Genomic DNA, 21,190 nt, shown 5'->3' with positions numbered 1-21,190 from the left:
TAAACGCTAGCCACAAATGTCAACTATGTAATTGTCTACTCTGTCAGCAAGTTTTCCATTGCAGGCTGGATATTATTTGTATAACTTCATTATTATCCAATTACTTTTCCCATCAAATAAAAGCTATTGTTGAGAGGGGACTAAATATCTTTCTGAAATGTACTTTTTAAAATCATATAATTACAATGCATTTACTATACTTTGCATTTGTCCAGGACAGGGTATACATATTTGGCTGTTTGCATGTACATGTTTGCGGTTAATTTATAAAAAGGTGTGGGAGCTTGACCAACATGCATTTCTAACAGCATGTACTTAATACAATGCATATGAAGTTCAATGGAAAATCTTAGCTTTTTGGGGCAAATGGGAAGTCTCAAAGGCACCTTTTAAGACTTACCATTTTTTGACACAGCTGCAGAAAATGTCACAGGTGTTTCTTAGGTGATATTTTCACCCAAGCCAGACCACTAAAATTAGCATGTCTAACGAGCAGGGAATTCCAGCATATAACTACAAATAGAACACGTCCTACATTAGGATATTGTGCTTTAACCTACTGAGATAGTTTTATTTCAACCAGAATCTGAGCAACAAACAACCAAGAGGCTTAATTGTTGAGTGTAGAATGTAGATGTGCTGGGTCTGTAGTTCTATAAAATACATCCATATGTGATGTTATGGGATAACATGAGTGTCATTAAGTTTAATGTTGCGATGGATTATTGTATTTCCTGCCAGGAGATGGTTAAGGTATTTGGCGCAGACTCTTGGCACTATGTAAAATAAACCAAAGAAAAGAATGACCACTTCTTCAAACTAGAGACAATGGTATTGATTATCATGCTGGAAACATTGATTACGGACCATCACTGGGCATATAACATAATTAGTACAACAGAAAACCCTCAGCAACACCACTGTTGGTCCCAGGTTATGTTTTTTAAGTTGACTTCACCAAACAACTTTACACTACTTATTCCAAGCTTAAGTACTGTACAGTATGTACATGTGCAGGCGTCATAATATTCAGCTGCTGCTTTGAGTCAAATAAACATCTGGGTTACAGACATGGGTATACATTTTATAAAAAGAAACGTTAGACCACAAGTATCACACGCAGTGAGCATCACAAATAACAATACAGCCAAGGAGCATTAACATAGGTACAGACACTTGTATCATTTGTGGCATTTACGTCAAAGGATTAACTGTCATTGACATTCTCAGGAAGGTGAGGCCCATTGGTCGGTCTGTCCATCCAACACATTTGTCCATAGTATTTTAAAAACTACTGGTTAAGTATGTGTTGCCACCATTTCCCCTGCCCACAAGAACTATCAAAAGGTAATTATTATATTGGCATGAAATTGACTAAACAGATTACGTATGTTTCCATCCACCCGTTTTAACGCACATTGTTTTTTCTCATGAAAATCCTGCGTGGAAATATTGAAAAGGGAAATAGGGAAAATGTTGCAAAAATTATTTGTCTGATGCAAAAAACAATGCCAAAACAATGAAAAAAAGATTTGGTGTATTAATGATGAAGTATATGAAGCCTGTGACTTCAACGTCCAAAGAATCTCATCAACCCACAACCTCATCAACCCTCTCAGACCTGATGTAACCTTTCTTATTACAATGCATTAAACTAACAGAAATGGCATATTTCCATTGAGTTTTCTAAATAGTTTTTTACAGTTTGAGGTTCAAAGTGTTAATCTAGATGAACTAACTTCTAATAATTGCATAACGGTAGTGGATGGAAACAAGCATTCATTCATTTTGATTTGATTTGCAGATTTCCTTCAAATTCAGTAAAAATTTGCAAAATGGAAACCTGGTTAGTGTTGCTCTTTTTAACTCTCCTCTTGCTCCAAACTTAGCCCTTACTATCAGATTTGTACAAAATATATTTCATAGCTAAATTTAGGCTGCAACTAATGATTATTAATATATAAATAATATTAGAAAATAATTTAACATGTCCATTACAATTTCCCAGAGGCCAAAGTGTTTATTTTTTTGCTAGATAACTATTACAGCAGTTTCTCACAATTTTTTTTGTTGTCTTTGGCAGCAGTTTCCAACCTTTTCTGCAACTGGACATTTCTTATACTGACAACGTTGTTGGAACGTTGGGTTTTTAATCCCCACTACCACTTCAGTAGAACATCTCAAGCTCTCAAAGTCTTTGTTCCTTGCTCATGCTAACTAACGTGTTGTAAAAGTTACACAAATATGGCACATAGCTAAGCGGGTCATGGCCGGCAGACTATTTTATGTACTGTCTTTCAGTTGTTTCAATTTGGTATTAGAGGCACAAAAGATGCAGATAGGACAAGCTATGTTAATACAGCACAAAGTTTGGAAATGATTCACTCAGCTTGGTATTTTTCATGGTGCCGTGCCAGTTTGCAGCTTTATAGCATGACTACAAACCAGTTGATGTCAAGGGCTGGCTGAGATGTTATGAATGAATTTACTAAATCCTGGTCAGCATTTGATCAGTTGCTTTGGTAAATAATAAAACAATCAAAGACAAAGTTGTCGTAGCTGTAGGTGACAATCACAGTAACTTTGTGTGAGATGGAACAATTTGTGGTATCTAATGTAAAGTAATGTTGTAATGTTTCGTCACACTGCCTAAACACAGACACTAGTTATGGTCATTATACTTTGCAATAAATGTTAGTGATATGTTTCTGGAAAAAAAATACTGAAGTTTCACAGTGTTAAATGACTTTATAAGCCTTGGTTAATCACTCCAGTCTCTGGGTGGTCTCCATAAAAAAAATCAGTCTGCAGCAAGCGATTAGCATTTCTTTAACATAATGCGTCATGCAACTCAGTGAAAAACCTTTTTATACGTTTGGCACAATTTAGATATACAGATAGATATACAAGCAGTGCATTATGGGACATATAGTTTTAACAAACACGCAAAAAAGATCATTCAGACATGTCAGAATTATTGTCTAATCAAAGAGCAAATAAAGTGGGAATGGAGTTTCAAATTTAGATTATTGTTTTGTTTTTACTTTTGTTAAATGAAACATTTAAATACATACACATACTCCAGATACGTCCAAAAGACACATACAAACAGCTCTTTTGAACACTTTCATTCGAAAGAAAACTGATTTTTTCTTTTTTAAATCTTGGCACAATTTTGAGTGTAAGAAGGAAGCACTTTAATCTAGTCATGGTAGTAAATGTCCAACATGAAGGGTGATCATCTTGGATAAGCTTAAGGGAGGCTGCTATTGCTGATGTCTGAGCTTGGATGGGTCTAGTTGGATAGTTTTCCTCTCTCGTCATGGTGCTGATACATGATGGAAGGTTTTTCGTTTTACATCCATAGCAGCATGGCACTTTCTCTGCTCCTCGGACCCCGCACAGGCTAAAACTGAGAGGTTTCAGTAAAGGAGATCGCATCTGTCTTGTCGACAGTGAAACCTCCGTTGACATAGGATTTCTTCTCGCACTCTTCGTCATCTAAGGTGGCCTCCAGAGCAAAAGGGTTGGCGACGTCCGCGTCCGAAGTCAGATCCATCCTTTCCAGTTCCCTCTTGGATAGTTTCTGGACTATACCGGCTCCGTAAGCATCGCCAAGAACATTGATCATAGTACGGAACCGGTCTCTGAAACATACCAATTAAGTAAATCTACAGCACCGTAGGAAAGGTGGGAGAAACATTCAAGATTGAAAGTCAAAGGATAAACTTACAGCAGCCAATCCACAGCGACTATCAGAGTGACATCATTAGCAGGTAATCCAACAGCTGTTAAGACTATCACCATGGTGACAAGGCCAGCGTTAGGGACTCCTGCTGCTCCAATACTGGCAACTGTTGCTGTTATACTGCAACACACAGATGCAATGTCATCAATATTCTTCATAATAACATGCAGAAATGAAATGTGAGAAATCTGGACAATGGTGGCTCCAAATGGCAGCAAGAGGTTCTGTTACACCATCAGTAAACTAAGTGTGGGCAAGATTGACTGTGGCAGATATTGTCACGGTGTTGGGTGTCTTCCTGTTTTATTTTGTAGTTTGTCCTCTGTGTCCCTGCACTTCCTGCTCCTGTATGCCTTGTCTCTGATTGTGCATGTGTGTCTCCTGATTGTTTGATTCCCTATACCTGCCCTTAGCCACTCACATGTGTGTCCCCTGTTTGTTTATGTCCTACACCTGTTTTTCCACTCTTGTATATACATTGCCTGGCCAAAAAAAAGTCACTCACACTAATATTTTGTTTGAGTGCCTTTAGCTTTGATTACGGCACGCATTCATTGTGGCATTGTTTTGATAAGCTTCTGCAACGTCACAATATTTATTTCCATCCACTGTTGCATTAATTTCTCACCAAGATCTTGTATTGATGATGGTGGAGTCTGGCCACTGCGCAAATCCTTCTCCAGCACATCCCAAAGATTCTCAATGTTGTTAAGGTCTGGACTCTCTAGTGGCCAATCCATGTGTGAAAATGATGTCTCATGCTCCCTGGACCACTCTTTCACAATTTGATCCTGATGAATCCTGGCACTGTGATCTTGGAATATGCCCGTGCCATCAGGGAAGAAAAAATCCATTGATGGAATAACCTGGTCATTCAGTATATTCAGGTAGTCAGCTGACTTCATTCTTTGAGCAGATACTGCTGCTGAACCTTAACCTTACTATTCAATAGGAGGCTCGTACCTATTTTCTTAGTTAAATCCAGGTGGCAACTTTTTTTTGGCCAGGCAGTGTATATACTCCCCTGCTTTCCCTTAATAATAATAATGATAATAATAATAATAATAATAATAATAATACATTTTATTTGGAGGTGCCTTTCATGTCACCCAAGGTCGCCTTACAATAAAATAATAAAAGTGAAGTGCAAAGGGATCAGTTATAAAGTGTATGCCAGTTTGAACAGGTGAGTTTTGAGTTGAGTCTTGAACGATGTGATAGAGTCTAATTATCTTATGTGTTGGGGGAGGGAGTTCTAGAGCCTGGGTGCTGAGCAGCTGAAGGCTCGGGCACCCATGGTACTGAGGCGTGGGGATGGTTAGCAGTCCAGAAGAGGATGAGCGAAGAGTGCTGGAGGGAGTGTATTCCTGAAGGAGGTTGTAGAGGTAAGTGGGGACTAGATTGTGGACAGCTTTATAATAATAATAATAGTTTCAACTTATATAGCGCTTTTCATAGTACACAAAGACGCTTTACACAATAGACAATAACAGACGCTACAGAACACAAACGTGAAGACAAGAGCAAACAAAAACAAACAACAAAGTATAAGTGAGGGGAAGGTTTTTGTAGTCAATGCGGTATTGTACAGGGAGCCAGTGAAGTTGGATGAGTACAGGATTGATGTGGTCCGATGATTTGGTACAGGTGATGATCCAGTGGCCGAGTTCTGAATGATTTGCAGTCTGTTGATGAGTTTGGTGGGTAGTCCTGTAAGGAGGGCATTGCAGGAGTCGCTGGACTGGGTCAGTGATGGGCGCAGTCTGGAGATGTTGCAGGGAGGGAAAAATGCACTCCGGGTGATGTTTTGAATATGGGGTGAAAATGAAAGAGTGCTGTCCAGAATGACGCCGAGGCTCTTGACTTGGGGGGAGAAGTGTACAGGGAATCTGTTGACGATGATGGGTGGAGCTTGCGTGTTGGGATTTGGTGATGATGGATTTGGAGCTGATGAGCAGGGCCTCAGTTGTATTGCCGTTTAGCTTTAGGAAGTTCCTGCTCATCCAGCTCCGGATGTCATCAAGGCAGGTGATAAGGGAGGTCGGAGTGATGGCAGCAGTCGGTTTAGAGGAGATGTAGACCTGTGTGTCATCGGCGTAGCAATGAAAATAGATCCCATGGTGACGGAGGAGTGTGCCCAGTGCAGCACCAGTGATTCCAATGCCAGCCAGGCGGTCCAGGAGCAGAGGGTGCGAGATGGTATCAAATGCTGCAATGAGGTCGCGGAGGATGAGAATTGTAAGGAGTCCGAAGTCAGCTGCACAGAGGAGGTCGTTGGTGATTTTGACCAGGGCTGTTTCAGTGCTAAGTTTTGGACGGAAGCCAGATTGGAATGGTTCATGGAGGTCGTTCGTGTCAAGGTGGGAGTGTAATTGTGCTGCAACCACCCTTTCAAGTGTTTTGGAGATGAAGGGGAGGTTGGCGATGGGCCGGTGGTAATGGTTAAGGACAGCTGGGTCAGCAACGGGTTTTTTCAGGATAGGTGTGATGGCAGCCAGTTTGAGAGTGAGGGGCACAGTACCAGTGGTGAGGGAGCAGTTAATTATGTTGGTGATCATGGGTGAAATGGATGGCAGACAGGCTTTGAAAAGGTAGGTGGGAAGAGGATCAAGCTGACAGGTGGTGGTTTTGGCTTTATGGATGAGTTCCGAGATGGTGTCCCCTGCCAGATTGTCTTTGTCTACCGGTATGTGCATCACCTTCAAGTGTTAGTTTTCTAACTACGCTTTGTTGCCTTTGTGTTATCTTGTTTGAAGAAGTAAAGTATTTATATTTCTTAACGTGCCTCCTGTTATGATTCCTCTGCACCTGAGTCTCTGTCCCTCCACACCCGGTCGTGACAGATACATGCAGTTTGTACCAGAACATCAGATGATAACAATTCAAAGGGCACAATATCAGAATAGTAAAAACTACATTAAAAAATGTAACATTTACAAAGGGCATGTCGAACTCATTGAATGTTGAGTAAAAACTTCATCAGGAGTAGGTTGTAGGTTGTTTTTGTATCAACAGCCAACTTTGATTTATTGATTCGATGATCACGATTATTCCCTGGCCTTAACAAAGCAGTCATTTTTTAAAAATGTATTTTATAGTTGACCACAAAGTTTCCTGACCTTAACCACTCGGTTAGGTCTGAGTATTGGTACTCAATACCTTAAGTCAGACATAACAAACTCAATGTATTATTTATTATCACGGTCTGAAAGATGTTTTATTTAAAAATGTAAAATAAAAAAAGGCTTCTTGACTTCTGAAAAGGCGCTTGTCTCGGTAACATGATACGTTACCCCAAAAATGAATGCCAATAAGCTAGTAAAAAACAAATGTCTTTGGAGAGCTTCTTTGGAAAGGGGGAAAGGCCAACTGAGGGGACAGAAGAAGAGCCTACAACTTCCAAGAAAAAGAAAGCTACATAAAATCCTACTTAGAATACAAGTTTATTGCTACAGGTGATTCTCACTTCATAATACAGCAATAATTCAGCGTAATGAGTTTTTTTTATGCACTATACTTTTTTTTATGCCGTTCATATCATTTTATTTTGTCATAATCATCCCCCACACCTTCAAAGCTGGACGGTGAAAATATTGTCTAAAACTAAACCGGTCCGTGGCGCAGAAAAGGGTGTGGACCGCTGGCTTAAATCACCTACAATTTTAGTCTTTTCTTGAGCAAAGGTTTTTTTTTTGTTACATAAGAAAATCTTCCAGGTTTTGGAAAGCAAAGGGAGAGACACCACATAGCACTGAGTCCAAAATTTGTGATGTGCGTTCGCCTTTTTGTGAAGCATCTCACTGCACTAACCCTCCAGCTTCATACATGTCTGTGTGATCACAGACATGTATAATGCAGTGAGAGCTTTCCGAGCCAAGCTGCGCCTTCGGGAGACTCCGATGCATCAAGGAAACTTGAGTCACTTTCCGTGTTGTCAAACACTGACAAACCATGTCGCTGTGTTCCTGATTGATAAACTGGGCACAATTGGTCAATGAGCAATTTGCCAACTTTGCAATCAGAAATTGTAATTTGAACTTCTCAGCAATCCATTTGCAGTGGACGTGGAAAGCGCGTCTGTGAACATCCAAATGGCGCTGATAGACCTCCAATGCGATGACACACTCGAGGCAGTACGACCTTGTGGGTGCTGCAAAGTTTTCAAGCTTCATCCCGAAGAGACTTCACCACCATCCTGCTTGAAAGCTCTGCATCTTTGGAAGCACACCTGTGTGAGCAGCTGTTCTCTGTGATGAAGATGAACAAAAACCCATACAGGATACACACCTTCATTCCATCTTGAGGGTTTCCACAGCACAGAACATAGTCCAAATATGAATGAACTGGCAGCCAAGAAAAGATGTGAAACATCTGGTTCTGGCAACGGAAAAAGGTTCTGTTTTTGCACTTTATCCAATATCCTTTCTATTGTGTTTAATATCCTGTTCAGCCCTCAGCCCAGTTTTAAATTTTGACCGTATCTGTTTTTGAGTTTGACACCCCTGCTTTAAGGTATTGACCACAAAAAACTCCAGTCGCAATTAGTATCGCATCTTCTCTAGTCAAACAATGCTTGCAGGCTATCCGTTTTGTGTCCATTTGTAAACCTGGATTGCCGGCCTGCACATAGCTTTGAACACGGAGATGTCTGAACCAGCATCTAACAGTGCTAACAACTAACAGTGGTAGCAACTAACAGTGCAAACAACGTAAATTGTGCAATCAACGTGAATTTACAACTGCATCACATGGTCTTCATCAGTATGGTCAGTATTTTTTTTAAAGTATTTTCTGGACAACAGTTAGCAAGAAATCTTGGTCAACAATAGTTGCATTTTATGGTATCATAAGTTGTATTTTATAGTCTTTTATAGCCTTCAGTCAGAAGTGACCTTAAGTGACTATGATGTACCTGATAGTAACAATCTGGCCCACATCCAGAGCGTAGTCATTCAGTTGGGCGATGAAGATAGCGGCTACCGCCTCATACAGCGCTGTCCCGTCCATGTTAATGGTGGCACCCACTGGCAGGACAAAGCGGGTGATTCGCTTGTCAATGCGATTGTTCTCCTCGGCGCATCGAAAGGTGACAGGTAGGGTGGCAGAGCTGAAAGACAAGACAACGGTTGGCCCACAATGATTTTGGTTTACAAATATTAAATTGTATTATTTGCCTTTCCAAGCAAAGTTAGGGGCTCATTAAATTCTGACCTGGAAGAGATCATAAGTGCTGTCACCAGGGCCTGAGCCATTCCCAAAGTGAATGTATATGGGTTCTTCCTCACAATGACAAAGAAGATCAGTGGCAGACAGATGGTGGCGTGGATAGCTAGACTGAGGAAAAAAACAGACATTATTAAACAACAATGTTTATGTTTTGTATTACAGAAATAGATACACTTTCATATGATATTTGGGGTCGTGATTGGGTTGTGTTTTTAAGCTCATACTTAATTAAAATAATGTTTTTCTCATTTATAGACAACAAACTCTACTGTTGCCCTGGCTTGAACAGCCCAATGGTCAATTGCAACAGTCAATGCAGCCCAATGGTCAATTGCAAATATAATAGTTCAACTGGAGTTAGCCTTTTCTTTTAGAGACTTTTTTTGCCTCGCTTATTAAAAAAACTAGCAGGAATACAAGTTCTTTCAAGATTAGAAAATAAATGCCAACCAACAATCAGTGTTAATTCCCAAATTATAAAGGTTGTCCATTAGTCATTACAATTGTTTCTCGGTGTATTTTTTTCATGCCAATCTTCTCATCTTACGCTCAGAAAAAAAACAATCAAATATGTTTCACAAAATGTTACAGTATTCCTCCAAAGTGTGAAAAAACAATTGGATCAATTCAAGGATAAAAATGTACTTCAGCTTGCCTATGCCTTTTGTAAGGCTCAAGGATCAAAGAAGCAGTCAGTAAACCAGGTAGAAAGTATAATCTCTTTTTCTCAGCAGGCTGACAACCTTGTGAGCTTGGGGCCTGAATAATTACTCCATTTGATTTCATTCAAACTCAGTGAAAAGCTGTAATAGAATGATGTTCCTCAAAACTAAAGCTGGAGCAACATTGGCAAGTTGTACAATGCACAATTTTGTACTTTTTGGGAAACAACTATTTACCAATAATGGCTTTTTCACGTGACATACAAACATGTGATTAAGTGTCAGGTGTAAAGGTGTTGCTGTGATTCAATGTCATGAAGCAATAATACATGAACATTTTATCGGCTTTGAAAGCTGAATTCAGAACATTTCAACAAAGTGTGAATGTTGCAAGCAAATGTTGTTACAGGAGCAGTAGGAGCCTTGGACTGACCTCGTGACCTAACTGGAGGGGATTTACTGTACAGTCTTTAATGGTGTCGCTTAGATTTAGTGTCATGAGCAAAGCTTTCATTACTGCAGCTGCAGGTTGAGCAATTTTAAATGTCCTTGGCCCTTATCAGTACCTATACAGAGCCCTGCTTTTACTGTATCACTGGAGGTTGAATTGGCCCAAATGTCAACCATAAATCCTGGTGTCTGGAACAGGCGGATACAGAGTAATGGGACAGCTTACCCACTCAGCACAGTCACCATATAAAGACCCATCTTCTTGAAGATCTCCCAGTCTTCAACCTCGATGATCTTAGCTGCAATTAGGAACAGGATCCCTATTGGCATGTAGCTGAAAAAACACATCAAGTTTGGAGTCATTTGGTGGCATTGAATCTAAGATGGTAGCAAATACTGTGCATTTGGACGACAGATGAAATGCTAACTTGATTTAATCACAAGTTCCAGCTTCTCAAATATGAATACATACTACTGTTCTTAGTGTTCTACGGTAAGATAAATAAAAATACTTATAGTTGCCTAGAGGATGTTGTATGTGTACAGATTGTGAAGCCCTCTAATCTGTGATTTGTGATTTTGGGTTATATAAAAAGAATGTTATTAAATAGATCAGTCTTTCATACATACCACATAATGATCTGGACCAGTTTCATGGTTGCTTCATTCAGCGCATCAAAAAATTCTAAGAGGATACGTCCCTTTTCGCCCATCTTCCCAATTACAAGGCCAAAAGCAACACAGAACACGATAAGCCCCAATACGTTGATTCCATCTGAATACGTCCCGATGATTTTATATTCCTTGGTTATGTTCTGTCAAGACAAGGAGGGGATTCATTCAGCTACCCATATGCAGGTCAGGAAGCTGCTTTCACAACCACATTAGCTTACTCTAAAGAGCCATTGATGAGCTGTGCAAATGTATCCGACAGGATCACAGCCCAGTGACTCGTGGCAACTTTACTTCTGATGCATTTAGATCAGACACTGTTTGCCAGGTGCAGAAACATTGACACGTGAAGTGTAGCAGATGGATCCACAAGGACACACTGCAAATGTAAAGATAAAAACCCCAACAGACATCCCAGGAGAAACTACTTGTAAACTGTGGTGCAAGGTAGTGGCTTCTCTAGAAGAACAGAACAGAGTAATGTGCACACCTACCTCTACCACCGACATCAAAGTCGTGGCATGTGGTGGAATTGTAGTGGTGTTGGCGGAAACCTTCGGAGGCTCCAATTCTTGGCGCTTGGTCTTGTACTAGAGTGTGGTTAAATTTCACAACATCAGTGTTACTTCAATATGGCTACATACTTGAGCTCACCAGACCCTGATGGAGGCTGACATGATAAACATGGGTAGAAAGTGCCACAGAGATGAATGATGGACATGCAAAGCCTCTTACCTGCTGAAAACAAGCCTGCACCAGATTTTCAGGGAACATGTTTCTGTTGAAAAACAAGATTGGGGGTGAGTGACATACACTCAATCATGATGTGGATTACACATTTGTAAGAGATGGCTCATTGCAAATACTCTTTATGTTGATCAAAACCATTCTTAATCATTAAGAGGATGTAAATGGAAATTATTGAAGCAAGGGAGCTAAAACACTCAAATTTGCAGATACCTTCTACAGGAAAGCTATAATTTTATCAACAGAATGTTGTGGGTGAATTGGATTTCCAGGTCATTGTTTTCAACAAAAGCCATTGTCAGCATTTCATTAAACTGAAGGTTGGATATGTCAACCTCAGAGCTCTGCAAAAGGCCACGCTGTGCTACCAAAGTACTTGGATCAGCAGCTGACTCACAGCAGCTGACCTGCTGCTGTGAGTCAACTCGTCTGTCAATGTGGCGGTACATTTCTGAGTTTACGTAATTTGACCAAAGTTTTTAAGTTGGTGTCACCTTTCCAAGTTGACGTAACTTTTCAAGTAAATGACTCAATGAAACAGACCGTTCTGTGACCATGAACATTTTTCCGGAGCGATTGGCCCGGTGTGCGGAGGTGTTAAAGTAAGAGGTTTAAGTCACTCAAGCTCTTTCTTTGATCCTTCACAGAACTACTTATGTCACATTTCATTTGTATGACTACTTTTGCGCAGAAACCGTCTGAATGTTTTACTACAATTAACTGCATTCAGACAAAGGCCCAAGACTGCAAAAACATGCACAAGACACAAGAAGGACATTAGAAGGAGGATATGTTCGCTTCACCCTGCCTTCGACTGCGAACATCCAGAACAAGTGTAAACACTTTTGATGTGGTTGAACGACATCTAAAGTGTTCATACTTGTTCATGATGTGAATTTAGCTCATTTGAAGCATAAAGGCAGAACTGAGGGAAAAAAGTATAACGGACTGGTCACCACAAGTCAAGTATTTCTATTTTTAAGCCTTATCAGGGAAAGACCTACATGCAGTCTCTGTCATGTCAACATCAGATTGACTGGACATTTCATAGTTATGATACATTTGCATCACATGGCTTTGTATCACCTGATGAGGTCCAAGAGTGTGTCAACTGTTGTCACGTTGGGCGTTGTCCCCGCTCTGTCAATGTGATCAGCTGTCTGAGAGACTCCCGGTTTGATAGTCATTACCAGAATAATTCCTGCAAACAACAACACCCTGACTTTCAGGTTTCATATCCACCACTTTTTTTTCACACATTTCAATGACTTAACTGTAAAGCAACTTTTGTGCTATTAAAAAAAAATCAACTCACCAAGAACAACTGCAATGATGGTTGTTGAGAAGTAATAAATAACAGCTCGCAGACCTATTCTTCCTGATACCTCAGAGTCCAGGGCTGCAACACCTGAGGACAAAAATCACAATACTGAATAATCATTTTTGAATCTCAAAGCAAAAGCTTGTTCTCTCAGACATCAAAAGAAAAGATTGAATATTTTGATCCAATTTCTGTGAACCACCTCTTATTTGGTTAGACTATTTACCCTTAATTGGTGGAGGACAGAGCTCCTAGGCATGTAGATACGTGTTTTACTTCACATGTAATGTTGAAAAATAATTTTAAAAAGGAGGGAATGTGACAGTAGTTTTCTGCATATCTATTTATCTCTTTATGTATGTAGACATACATTTCCTGCACATTTCATTGTAGATTCTTTAATTTACTAAAAAGCCTTGTAATTAGTATTATGATAAAATGATTACACCTCCAGGGTCAACCAGATTATTTCAACTGCATCTCACGGCCTTCATCATCGGATATGGTGAGCAAACTTCCTCAAAATATTTATCTCACTAAATTCGCAACTCTGAATTATTTCACCTCTGATGGAGTTGACAAAGACTAAGATGCTGTTAAAGCATCAACAAAAAAGGTAAGTAAACCTTGAGATAGGATTGTAAGGATGATGAGCCTTTATTTGGCAGCCGACAGTGCAGAAATTGGGAAGGACGTGCAGCAAAGGTTCCGGACGTGAACCTTGTGGTGCATGACCCGCACATAAGAATGAAACACCGCCTAAATGAAGAATTCCAACATGTTTCCATGGCTTCTTCAATCAATATGTTTGGACATGAGCTACTCTCTCTCAAATCAGGAAACTGTGTCATCTGGTTGTTGTTGTTGTTGTTGTTGTTGTTGTTTTTATGCACGTACATAGCTGCCATTGCAGTGCCTCACTATGACTAATAGTACAAACAGAAAGAAATGTGTTGAAGTTACCTGTTATCATGCTTGAAATGATGAGCGGGAGGATGACAAGCTTCAGCATTCTCATGAGGATTTCTCCTGGGAAGCCGAAATACTGCTTGTGAAGGTGGGAGAGGGATGCATACTCTCTGACCACGACACCCAAACTGATCCCTGATCCGGAGAAAGACAAAATCCCATTATAAAGAATTCTCAACTGAAGAAAAAGGATGAATCATTGGCTGGATATTCAGTAGTTTTCACAAGTTTACATACCCTGGCAGCATTTGTGAAATATTAGCCATTATTTGGACAATTATTATGATTTGGTGCCCTTTTTAAATCATAATGATAAATGAAATCATCCAGACGGCCATGATCAAAACATTAAATACTTTGAATATTTAGCCTGATAACATACACACAAGACAAACAGTTTAAATGGTAATTAAGGGTAAGTTTCCCCGCCTATGACTTGTTAGACTGTAATTACTTTCTGTATAAATAGTTCTTGAGAGACCCCTGCACATTTTCATCCAAGTACAGGCTTCTCTGAAAAAAAGGTGGCTTTTTCAAGACACATCGTTTCGGATACTAGTCTGGCAGGTCCTTCTGTGTGGAGTTTGCATGTTCTCCCTGTGTCAACGTGGGTTCCCTCTGGGTTCTCCAGCTTCCTCCCACAGTCCAAAGACATGCCACTTAGGTTAATTGGACTCTAAATTGCCCATAGGTGTGAATGTGACTGTGAATGGTTGTCTGTCTCCATGTGTATGCTCTGCAATGGACTGACGACATGTCCATTGACAGCTGGGATCGGTTCCAGCGCCCCGTGACCCTAAACAGGATAAGCGCTTCGGATAATGGATGGATAGAAGCCGGAAAGCTTTTGAAGGCTCCTGGCCTCAGTATCACTTTGGGGAGATCTCAAACAGGAACTGGAGGCTTTTTGCCAAGAAGCAGCTTCACCACCTGAGAAAATAAAGGGGCGCATCTACAATTATCTTAAAAGACTGTTAGCCATCATTGATGCTAAAAGGGGCAAGATAGTAAAGTAAAGATATACAACCCTAAAGAAACGGTGTGATGACTGTGAGGCCTTCTAGTTAAATTAAATTCACCTTTAAAATAAATAAAAAAGTGTTTTGCCTTTTCTTTAGAATGGTACACATCTCACAAAATCAGTGTTAGTAAAACTCCGGACAAGACAGCTGACAAGGCATTGAACTTATGTTATGCTTAAATGAATGCAGGTGTTTTTTTCTCTGCATTAGCAACTGTCACATTATTGCTCATCCGTGAGGTTTCACCCTGACGGAATTCATAAGGCACAACGCACATTGTATCTTCAAGCTATAAACTTCACATATATCCCATTCACTTATGTTAGTAATCCAGTCCCAACCTCCATCTGTGCTATCACACACAACAGACCGCCGTTAAAGATACTTGTAAAATGCTTGCGATGACACAGCAAACTGTATGTGGGTGTCACGACCAGGCTGAGCTATAGAACAATCACTCAACCTTTCACATTCAGCTAGCTGCAGATTCTCCACAAGGTACAGTTTGGTACCAGCAGCAAAGACAGTTGCTATACAGCAGAACAGTTGTGACAATTTGAACACAAACAAGTTTTACAGCTGCAGCTTTTTGTTTCCAGCTCTCCTGTTTTCTGATGTACTGAGGTGTACCACCAATGTGATTGTTGGCACAAAATCTTTTTAATTGCGTTTGCTATAGTGGCATAACTATTAACGAAATGCAAATTACACAATGCATCTGGTGAGCTTTGAGAGAAAAATTAAGAACTTTGTGCTTTTGTAACCAATTTTGTGCTTCTATAAAATTTAATCATGAGCACATAGTCGTGAAAAGTATACAAATAATTTTGGTTGATTGGTAAACTGCGGGTCTTGGTAATTAATGGTAAACACTAAGATTGAATTAATATGGAAAAAAACATACACCTCCTCACCAACAGCAAACTAATAAAGCGAAGAAAGAAAAGATTATCTGGTGGACTTGAAGAGCAGAAGCACATGAGCTGAACAGTTTCGATTGACAATTACATGACTGGGATTAATTTTCCTTGTGAATTTCAGTAAATATTCGATTTATGATGGTCACGTCCCGTTAAACACATCAGGCAAACCGTGGCCTTTGGGAAATTACAAATCCAGTGGGGCTAGAAGAAGGTATGAGTAAATGTTTAACTTATTCTGATAATAACTTCAGCTCTACTGTCACAAGGACCGATACAGGAGAACATTCCTGCCTACCGCTATTAGACTTTATATTAAATCACCTCTGGCCAGATCCTCTGTCAGTTGACTCAACATCAGTATCCTAGCCCTAGCACCGCTTTTGTTGTTTAGTTAGCCACTATTTTACTGTATACACTTCATATACTTTGCATTTTTGCACCTTCTTCATTGTTTTTTATTTTTTATTTTTCATACCTCTTCTTTGAGAGAAGAGTAAAGATCCAGAAGTAATACTGACTTAAAGTGCTCTGCCATAGTAGATCAGACCGCCGGGTCAGGAGCTTTGCGCATACGCGATTAACTTTCAATCTGGACGCGGAGCCTGCCGGACTGCCCTCCTGTGAGCGCTTTGTGAGGCCAAGTGACTCGTTGCAGCACTCGTTGCAGCACTCGCTGCATGTTGAGAACAGAAACTACATAACAATACGTGCTTTCACGTCAGGCTCAATTCGTCAACACTGCCTGTTGGTGAGACGACGAAAGTGCGTGCGCACCTACATAAATTGAGTTCAAAGTAAAAGCAGTGTTGCTGTATTGCATTCATGGCCTGCATCTTGTTTATTTATTTTTTGTGTTTAATTGACCTCACGCGGGCCGGACTATGAGAGCCAAGATGCACATGTCTGAATTACGCCATCTGGGAGAGATTTAAAGCGATAAGCCCCTCCCAATGCAAAAAACAAAAACAAAGGTAGAAAAATGCATTGCCTTCATCGCTGCAGTAATACCTGCATAATTACACAGTGTAAATTACCCTCTTGAACTGATTTTTGTTGTTAAGATGACTACACAGTATATTTTTGCCAAATGTATTATGCTTGTTTAATTAGTTTTAACTAGTAACTATTATGCTAGTTAAAGCATGATCAAATAGTTAACGCCGTTAAAGGATTGTCAGATTAACGCTGTGTTAACGTGTTAATGTATCTATCTATCTATCTATCTATCTATCTATCTATCTATCTATCTATCTCTCTCTCTCTCTCTCTCTCTCTCTCTCTCTCTATATATATATATATATATATATATATATATATATATACATATTTATGTATATGTCCATATATATATAAATAAATATATATTACACATATATATTTATTTATTTATATATATATATATATATATATATATATATATATATATATATATATATATTCTCAAAGTACAAGTCTTAAACTGGTTTTGATACAAAAAAAATAACAGACAAACCGCTTCTGTCCGGATGTGAAAGTGTGATTGAGTAGCGTCAGCCAACCCAGCAGGAACTGCTAGCATATGATTAAATTAATCAAACATAATTTGTTCTTGCATTGTAATTATGGATAATAATATAAATTGGAAGCTCATGATTTTGGCCAGGAAAAGTAACAACAAGACTTTAAACAAGACTTTCAAGGTCCTTCAACATAAAGAATGATCACTTGCCACTAAATGATCTCAAGGCTATAGCGACCCATTATTATTTAACTGTTAACAAACCTCACATTGCCTGTAGATGGCGCACATCAGCACATTAGCTGCAGGTTTGCTGCAGGTCCACAATTCAAGGCTGTACCCTGCTTCTCACTCTGTATGTTCTCTTCAAGTTCACTCCATGGTTTTATAACCGCACCAGACAGCATACCATTTCAGCTGGGATGTTTTGAAACCTTTAAATTGTACAGAGTTCAAAATAATGATGGTGAGATGGAAGGAATTTTGGGGGAACTATTAGGTACTTCAACAGAACACAATCTGTACCTTTAACTCTGACTTTCTTCCAATACTCCATATCACCATAAGCAACAATGATTTTCTTTTTAATGCAATAAAACATTTTCAGTAACTAAGAATGCTTGATGGAGAGTGAGCTCATCAAGGTAGAAGAATGAAGGACAACAGATGTTTTTGCTGCTTGATTCAACCTCTGCCCTACACCTACAGACCATAACAACACCGAAAACAAAAGGACACTTAGTAGGCTTTATCGTCAGTGATACACTCAGTAACACTGACAGTAAACAGAGCACTGACGCAGACCTTGCTTTGTCAAAAATGAAAAAGGAAACGTTTGAAATGTGTTTGCCTCTGAAGATATAATAATTGTTAATGTGAGCTAGTTTGTAATACTTTATTACTGTTTATTATCGTGTCTCCTAATATATCCGTTCACAATATGCCAGAACATCAACCAACCAAACAACTGGAAAAACTAATGAACTTACAACACATATCTTTCTCATACAATGAGTATAGGCAGGCTAAAAGTGTCCTTCAATATCCATCCTAAAGATTTGCATGGAATGTCCTGTTCCTGCGATTGCTAATGTGTTCACAGGTACACTAGGTAATTATTACCATAGCAGGTAATGCATTTCTTAAATGTTTAATTCTCTGTGACACATTCCAAGTAAGGTAAAGGCACACAATCCATAAACAGCTTTCAGAAAAAGCCCAATTTGAAGTCTAACTGAAATCCCAATAAATGTTCCCTTTTGCAGTCAATAATCGGCTGAGTGGTTTGTAATCATTCACACCTATTTATCAAAGTTTATAAAATATTGAAGAGAGAACAGCATAGACCTATATGGAGGAGATAAAAACTTGAATACTTCATAAAACTATTTTTGCTCCTATCTAGATATGAGACTATGACTGTTAAAAACTACAAACCAGAAACTCAATCGACAAAACCAGGAAATGACTGATTACTGAAAAGTATGATTTGTGCAATCAGGCTTCTTTTGGACAGAGTATAACAGTAAAGTACTTTGTGTTCTTTCTGAGCATGAGATGAGAAGACGCGTATCAATTGCATGTCAGCGTATAGAGCTACGGAGATGAAGTTAGATCGTGGTTAGCGTAGCTTAACAGAAAGACTGAGAGCAATTGAGGCTCGAAAGTGAGCGACACACTAATGTGCTGAAGTAGCTGAGCATTCTGTTAAAACACATCCTCGTGTTCTACATGAAGTTTAACTCCTGGTGTTCACCTCTGTTTTAGTGTAATGAAATAACGACGGTTACAGGCAAACCAGCTTTAAAAGTATACCTTTTTATGTTTTAATAAGTGGCGGTGTTTTGGGATTTATTTGATGACGATGTGAAGAGTGGTTCTAGAGGATTTGGAAAAGTAACAGATATAACTATGTGTAAAAGTAAATAATGAATAATACATATTTAGAGAAAGTGTAAAATAATAGTATATTTGGTAAATGGACTATATTTACCTATATTACAAGGGGCGACCTGCACGGACTAATCCATTCACAATGGCATTTACACACCAAGCAATGAACCGGCGATCCTCTGACTGAAAGACTTGGACAGAGCGAGGGAGCTGTTTCCCTCTGCTTCAAGTCTTTATGCTCAGCTAAGCTATTTGCCCCCTGGCTACAGCGCCGTACTTGAACACACCGGCATGACATTGAATTTCCCAGCTCACTCGCAGACGTCGTTAAACTCTCCCTCTCATGTCCGTGCAGCCTGATTGTGTTGAGCCATGACGGCAGACACCGATTGCGTCCGGACGCCGACCAGAGGACACGCAGCCTGCGCTGCTGCCTCGGAGACGGGACTCTTCAGACCAGCATCAGCGGTCCCTTCAGTCTGGTCACGTCCAGACAGACATGCTCTCTGCCTCGGGAGGACAGAGGCTGTGTCTCCTGCAACACCTCACCCCCACCTCATTATTTTATGAAATAACATCATGAATTATCATGATCCCTGACCAACATGCAGCAGTCACTGTTGCTGTTTAGTCAAGCAGTGGCCAGCTGGTGCAAGAGAGGTTGATTTATTTACAACAGTGACAGCAGTTTGAAGCCAATCTGAACGCTGAAACAAAGAAGGTTGGACAGATACACAGCGATGAAGGTCTCGTTCTCTCAGCATGCATGATGTGAGGCATTCAGGGGCTTCACGTACCGAGCAGCACAGAAACGATCGTGGCAATCAGGAGCCAGTTCCTCTTCAGCAAGCCTTTGAAATTCACGCCTCGTCGCTCTTTGTTTCCCATCATATCCACGATGTTGTTGTTTCTCCAAACAGGAAAATATAATATATAAGAGAGAGAGGTCGAGAAATCACAATGGAGACGCGACACGCACTCCGGCAGGTGTGGATGTCAAGAGGCAGACGCCGCAGAGCAGGATGGAGAAGCTGCGTTGTTATACAGCGGAGGAATCAGCCATCAGAGGCTGCCGCTGGCCAGTGATGGTGTAAGGCGGGGAGTGTGTGCGTGCGAGAGAGAGAGAGAGAGAGAGAGAGAGAGAGAGAGAGAGAGAGAGAGAGAGAGAGAGAGAGAGAGAGAGAGAGAGAGAGAGCGAGAGAGAGAGAGAGAGAGAGAGAGAGAGAGAGACCCTTCCCCCATCCAAGGTGTCTCTGACATTCCCTCCTTAGAGTGACATCAGTTTTGCGTTCTAAGTGGAAGAGTTAGAAATAACTCTGAGAGCTGCTACACAAGGTAAAACCATGATTAATGTTTTATATCAGGCTGGATTCCATCAAATCATGCTGTGAGTTACATGCAGCAGTTTGAAAAGTACTTGACTTTTTTACTTTAGGTTTTATTTAAACTGATAATAACAACCTGATCTTGTATTATTGCCTGCCTCTAGACAATCAAACGCCGTTCACAATTCATTTTTGAGGGAAACATTTTTTTTCCTCCCAGATTAGTTTCAAACACATGGTTAATGTTGTTAATGAAAACAAAGGGGCAGAAAATCCCTACGGTAATGTTTTTGTTTTAAAAAAAATATTTGTTTTGTAATTTAAGGTAAAATAAGTACCACGTTTCCCAGATTCGATCGTTCAGAAGGCTTAGACGCGTTCTTAACTGCCTTTTGCTGTTAAGAGTGGGTCAGGCTGATCTTACGTCTCCTTCTTAGTGAAAGATCGTCTTAAGCTAACAACGACTCTGGGAAACACGTCCTTCTTTCAAAGCGCTCCTAAGACGCTCATAGCGCTTAAGAACTTCTTAACGAATCTGGGAAACGCGGCCCTAGTCTTTTCTGACCTCCCGTGGTTTACCGTTTCACCTTGTTGCAGTTAAGTACAGGTGTGACATTACTATGGTTAGAGGTGCAACACAGCAAGTTTGTATAAATAAAACAAACTACTACCACTACAATTACTAGCTACACAAACCTTTAGTTTGTGTTGAAACTTTGGCCAAATATCTGAAT

General features: G+C 39.9%; 1 protein-coding gene across 1 annotated transcript; it reads right to left on the bottom strand.

Annotated features, from left to right (window-relative positions):
- Window positions 1-615: 615 nt before the first annotated feature.
- Window positions 616-20,217, bottom strand: slc1a1 (solute carrier family 1 member 1). The gene is made up of 12 exons (XM_068587518.1): window positions 19,929-20,217; window positions 13,790-13,930; window positions 12,821-12,913; window positions 12,592-12,706; window positions 11,494-11,536; window positions 11,253-11,348; window positions 10,717-10,901; window positions 10,313-10,420; window positions 8,960-9,082; window positions 8,661-8,855; window positions 3,734-3,868; window positions 616-3,647 (listed from the first exon to the last, which is right to left on the bottom strand). Exons 1-12 carry the CDS (start codon window positions 20,020-20,022, stop codon window positions 3,407-3,409), a joined length of 1,569 nt encoding a protein of 522 aa, XP_068443619.1. The 5' UTR covers window positions 20,023-20,217; the 3' UTR covers window positions 616-3,406.
- Window positions 20,218-21,190: the final 973 nt, after the last annotated feature.

This window comes from Clinocottus analis, unplaced genomic scaffold (genome assembly GCF_023055335.1).
Source record: "Clinocottus analis isolate CAN_PGR_092001 unplaced genomic scaffold, fCliAna1.0.p SCAF_21, whole genome shotgun sequence".
Lineage (NCBI taxonomy): Eukaryota > Metazoa > Chordata > Actinopteri > Perciformes > Cottidae > Clinocottus > Clinocottus analis.
Note: the sequence above shows the minus strand (reverse complement) of the source record. Positions and strands in the feature narration are given on the sequence as shown.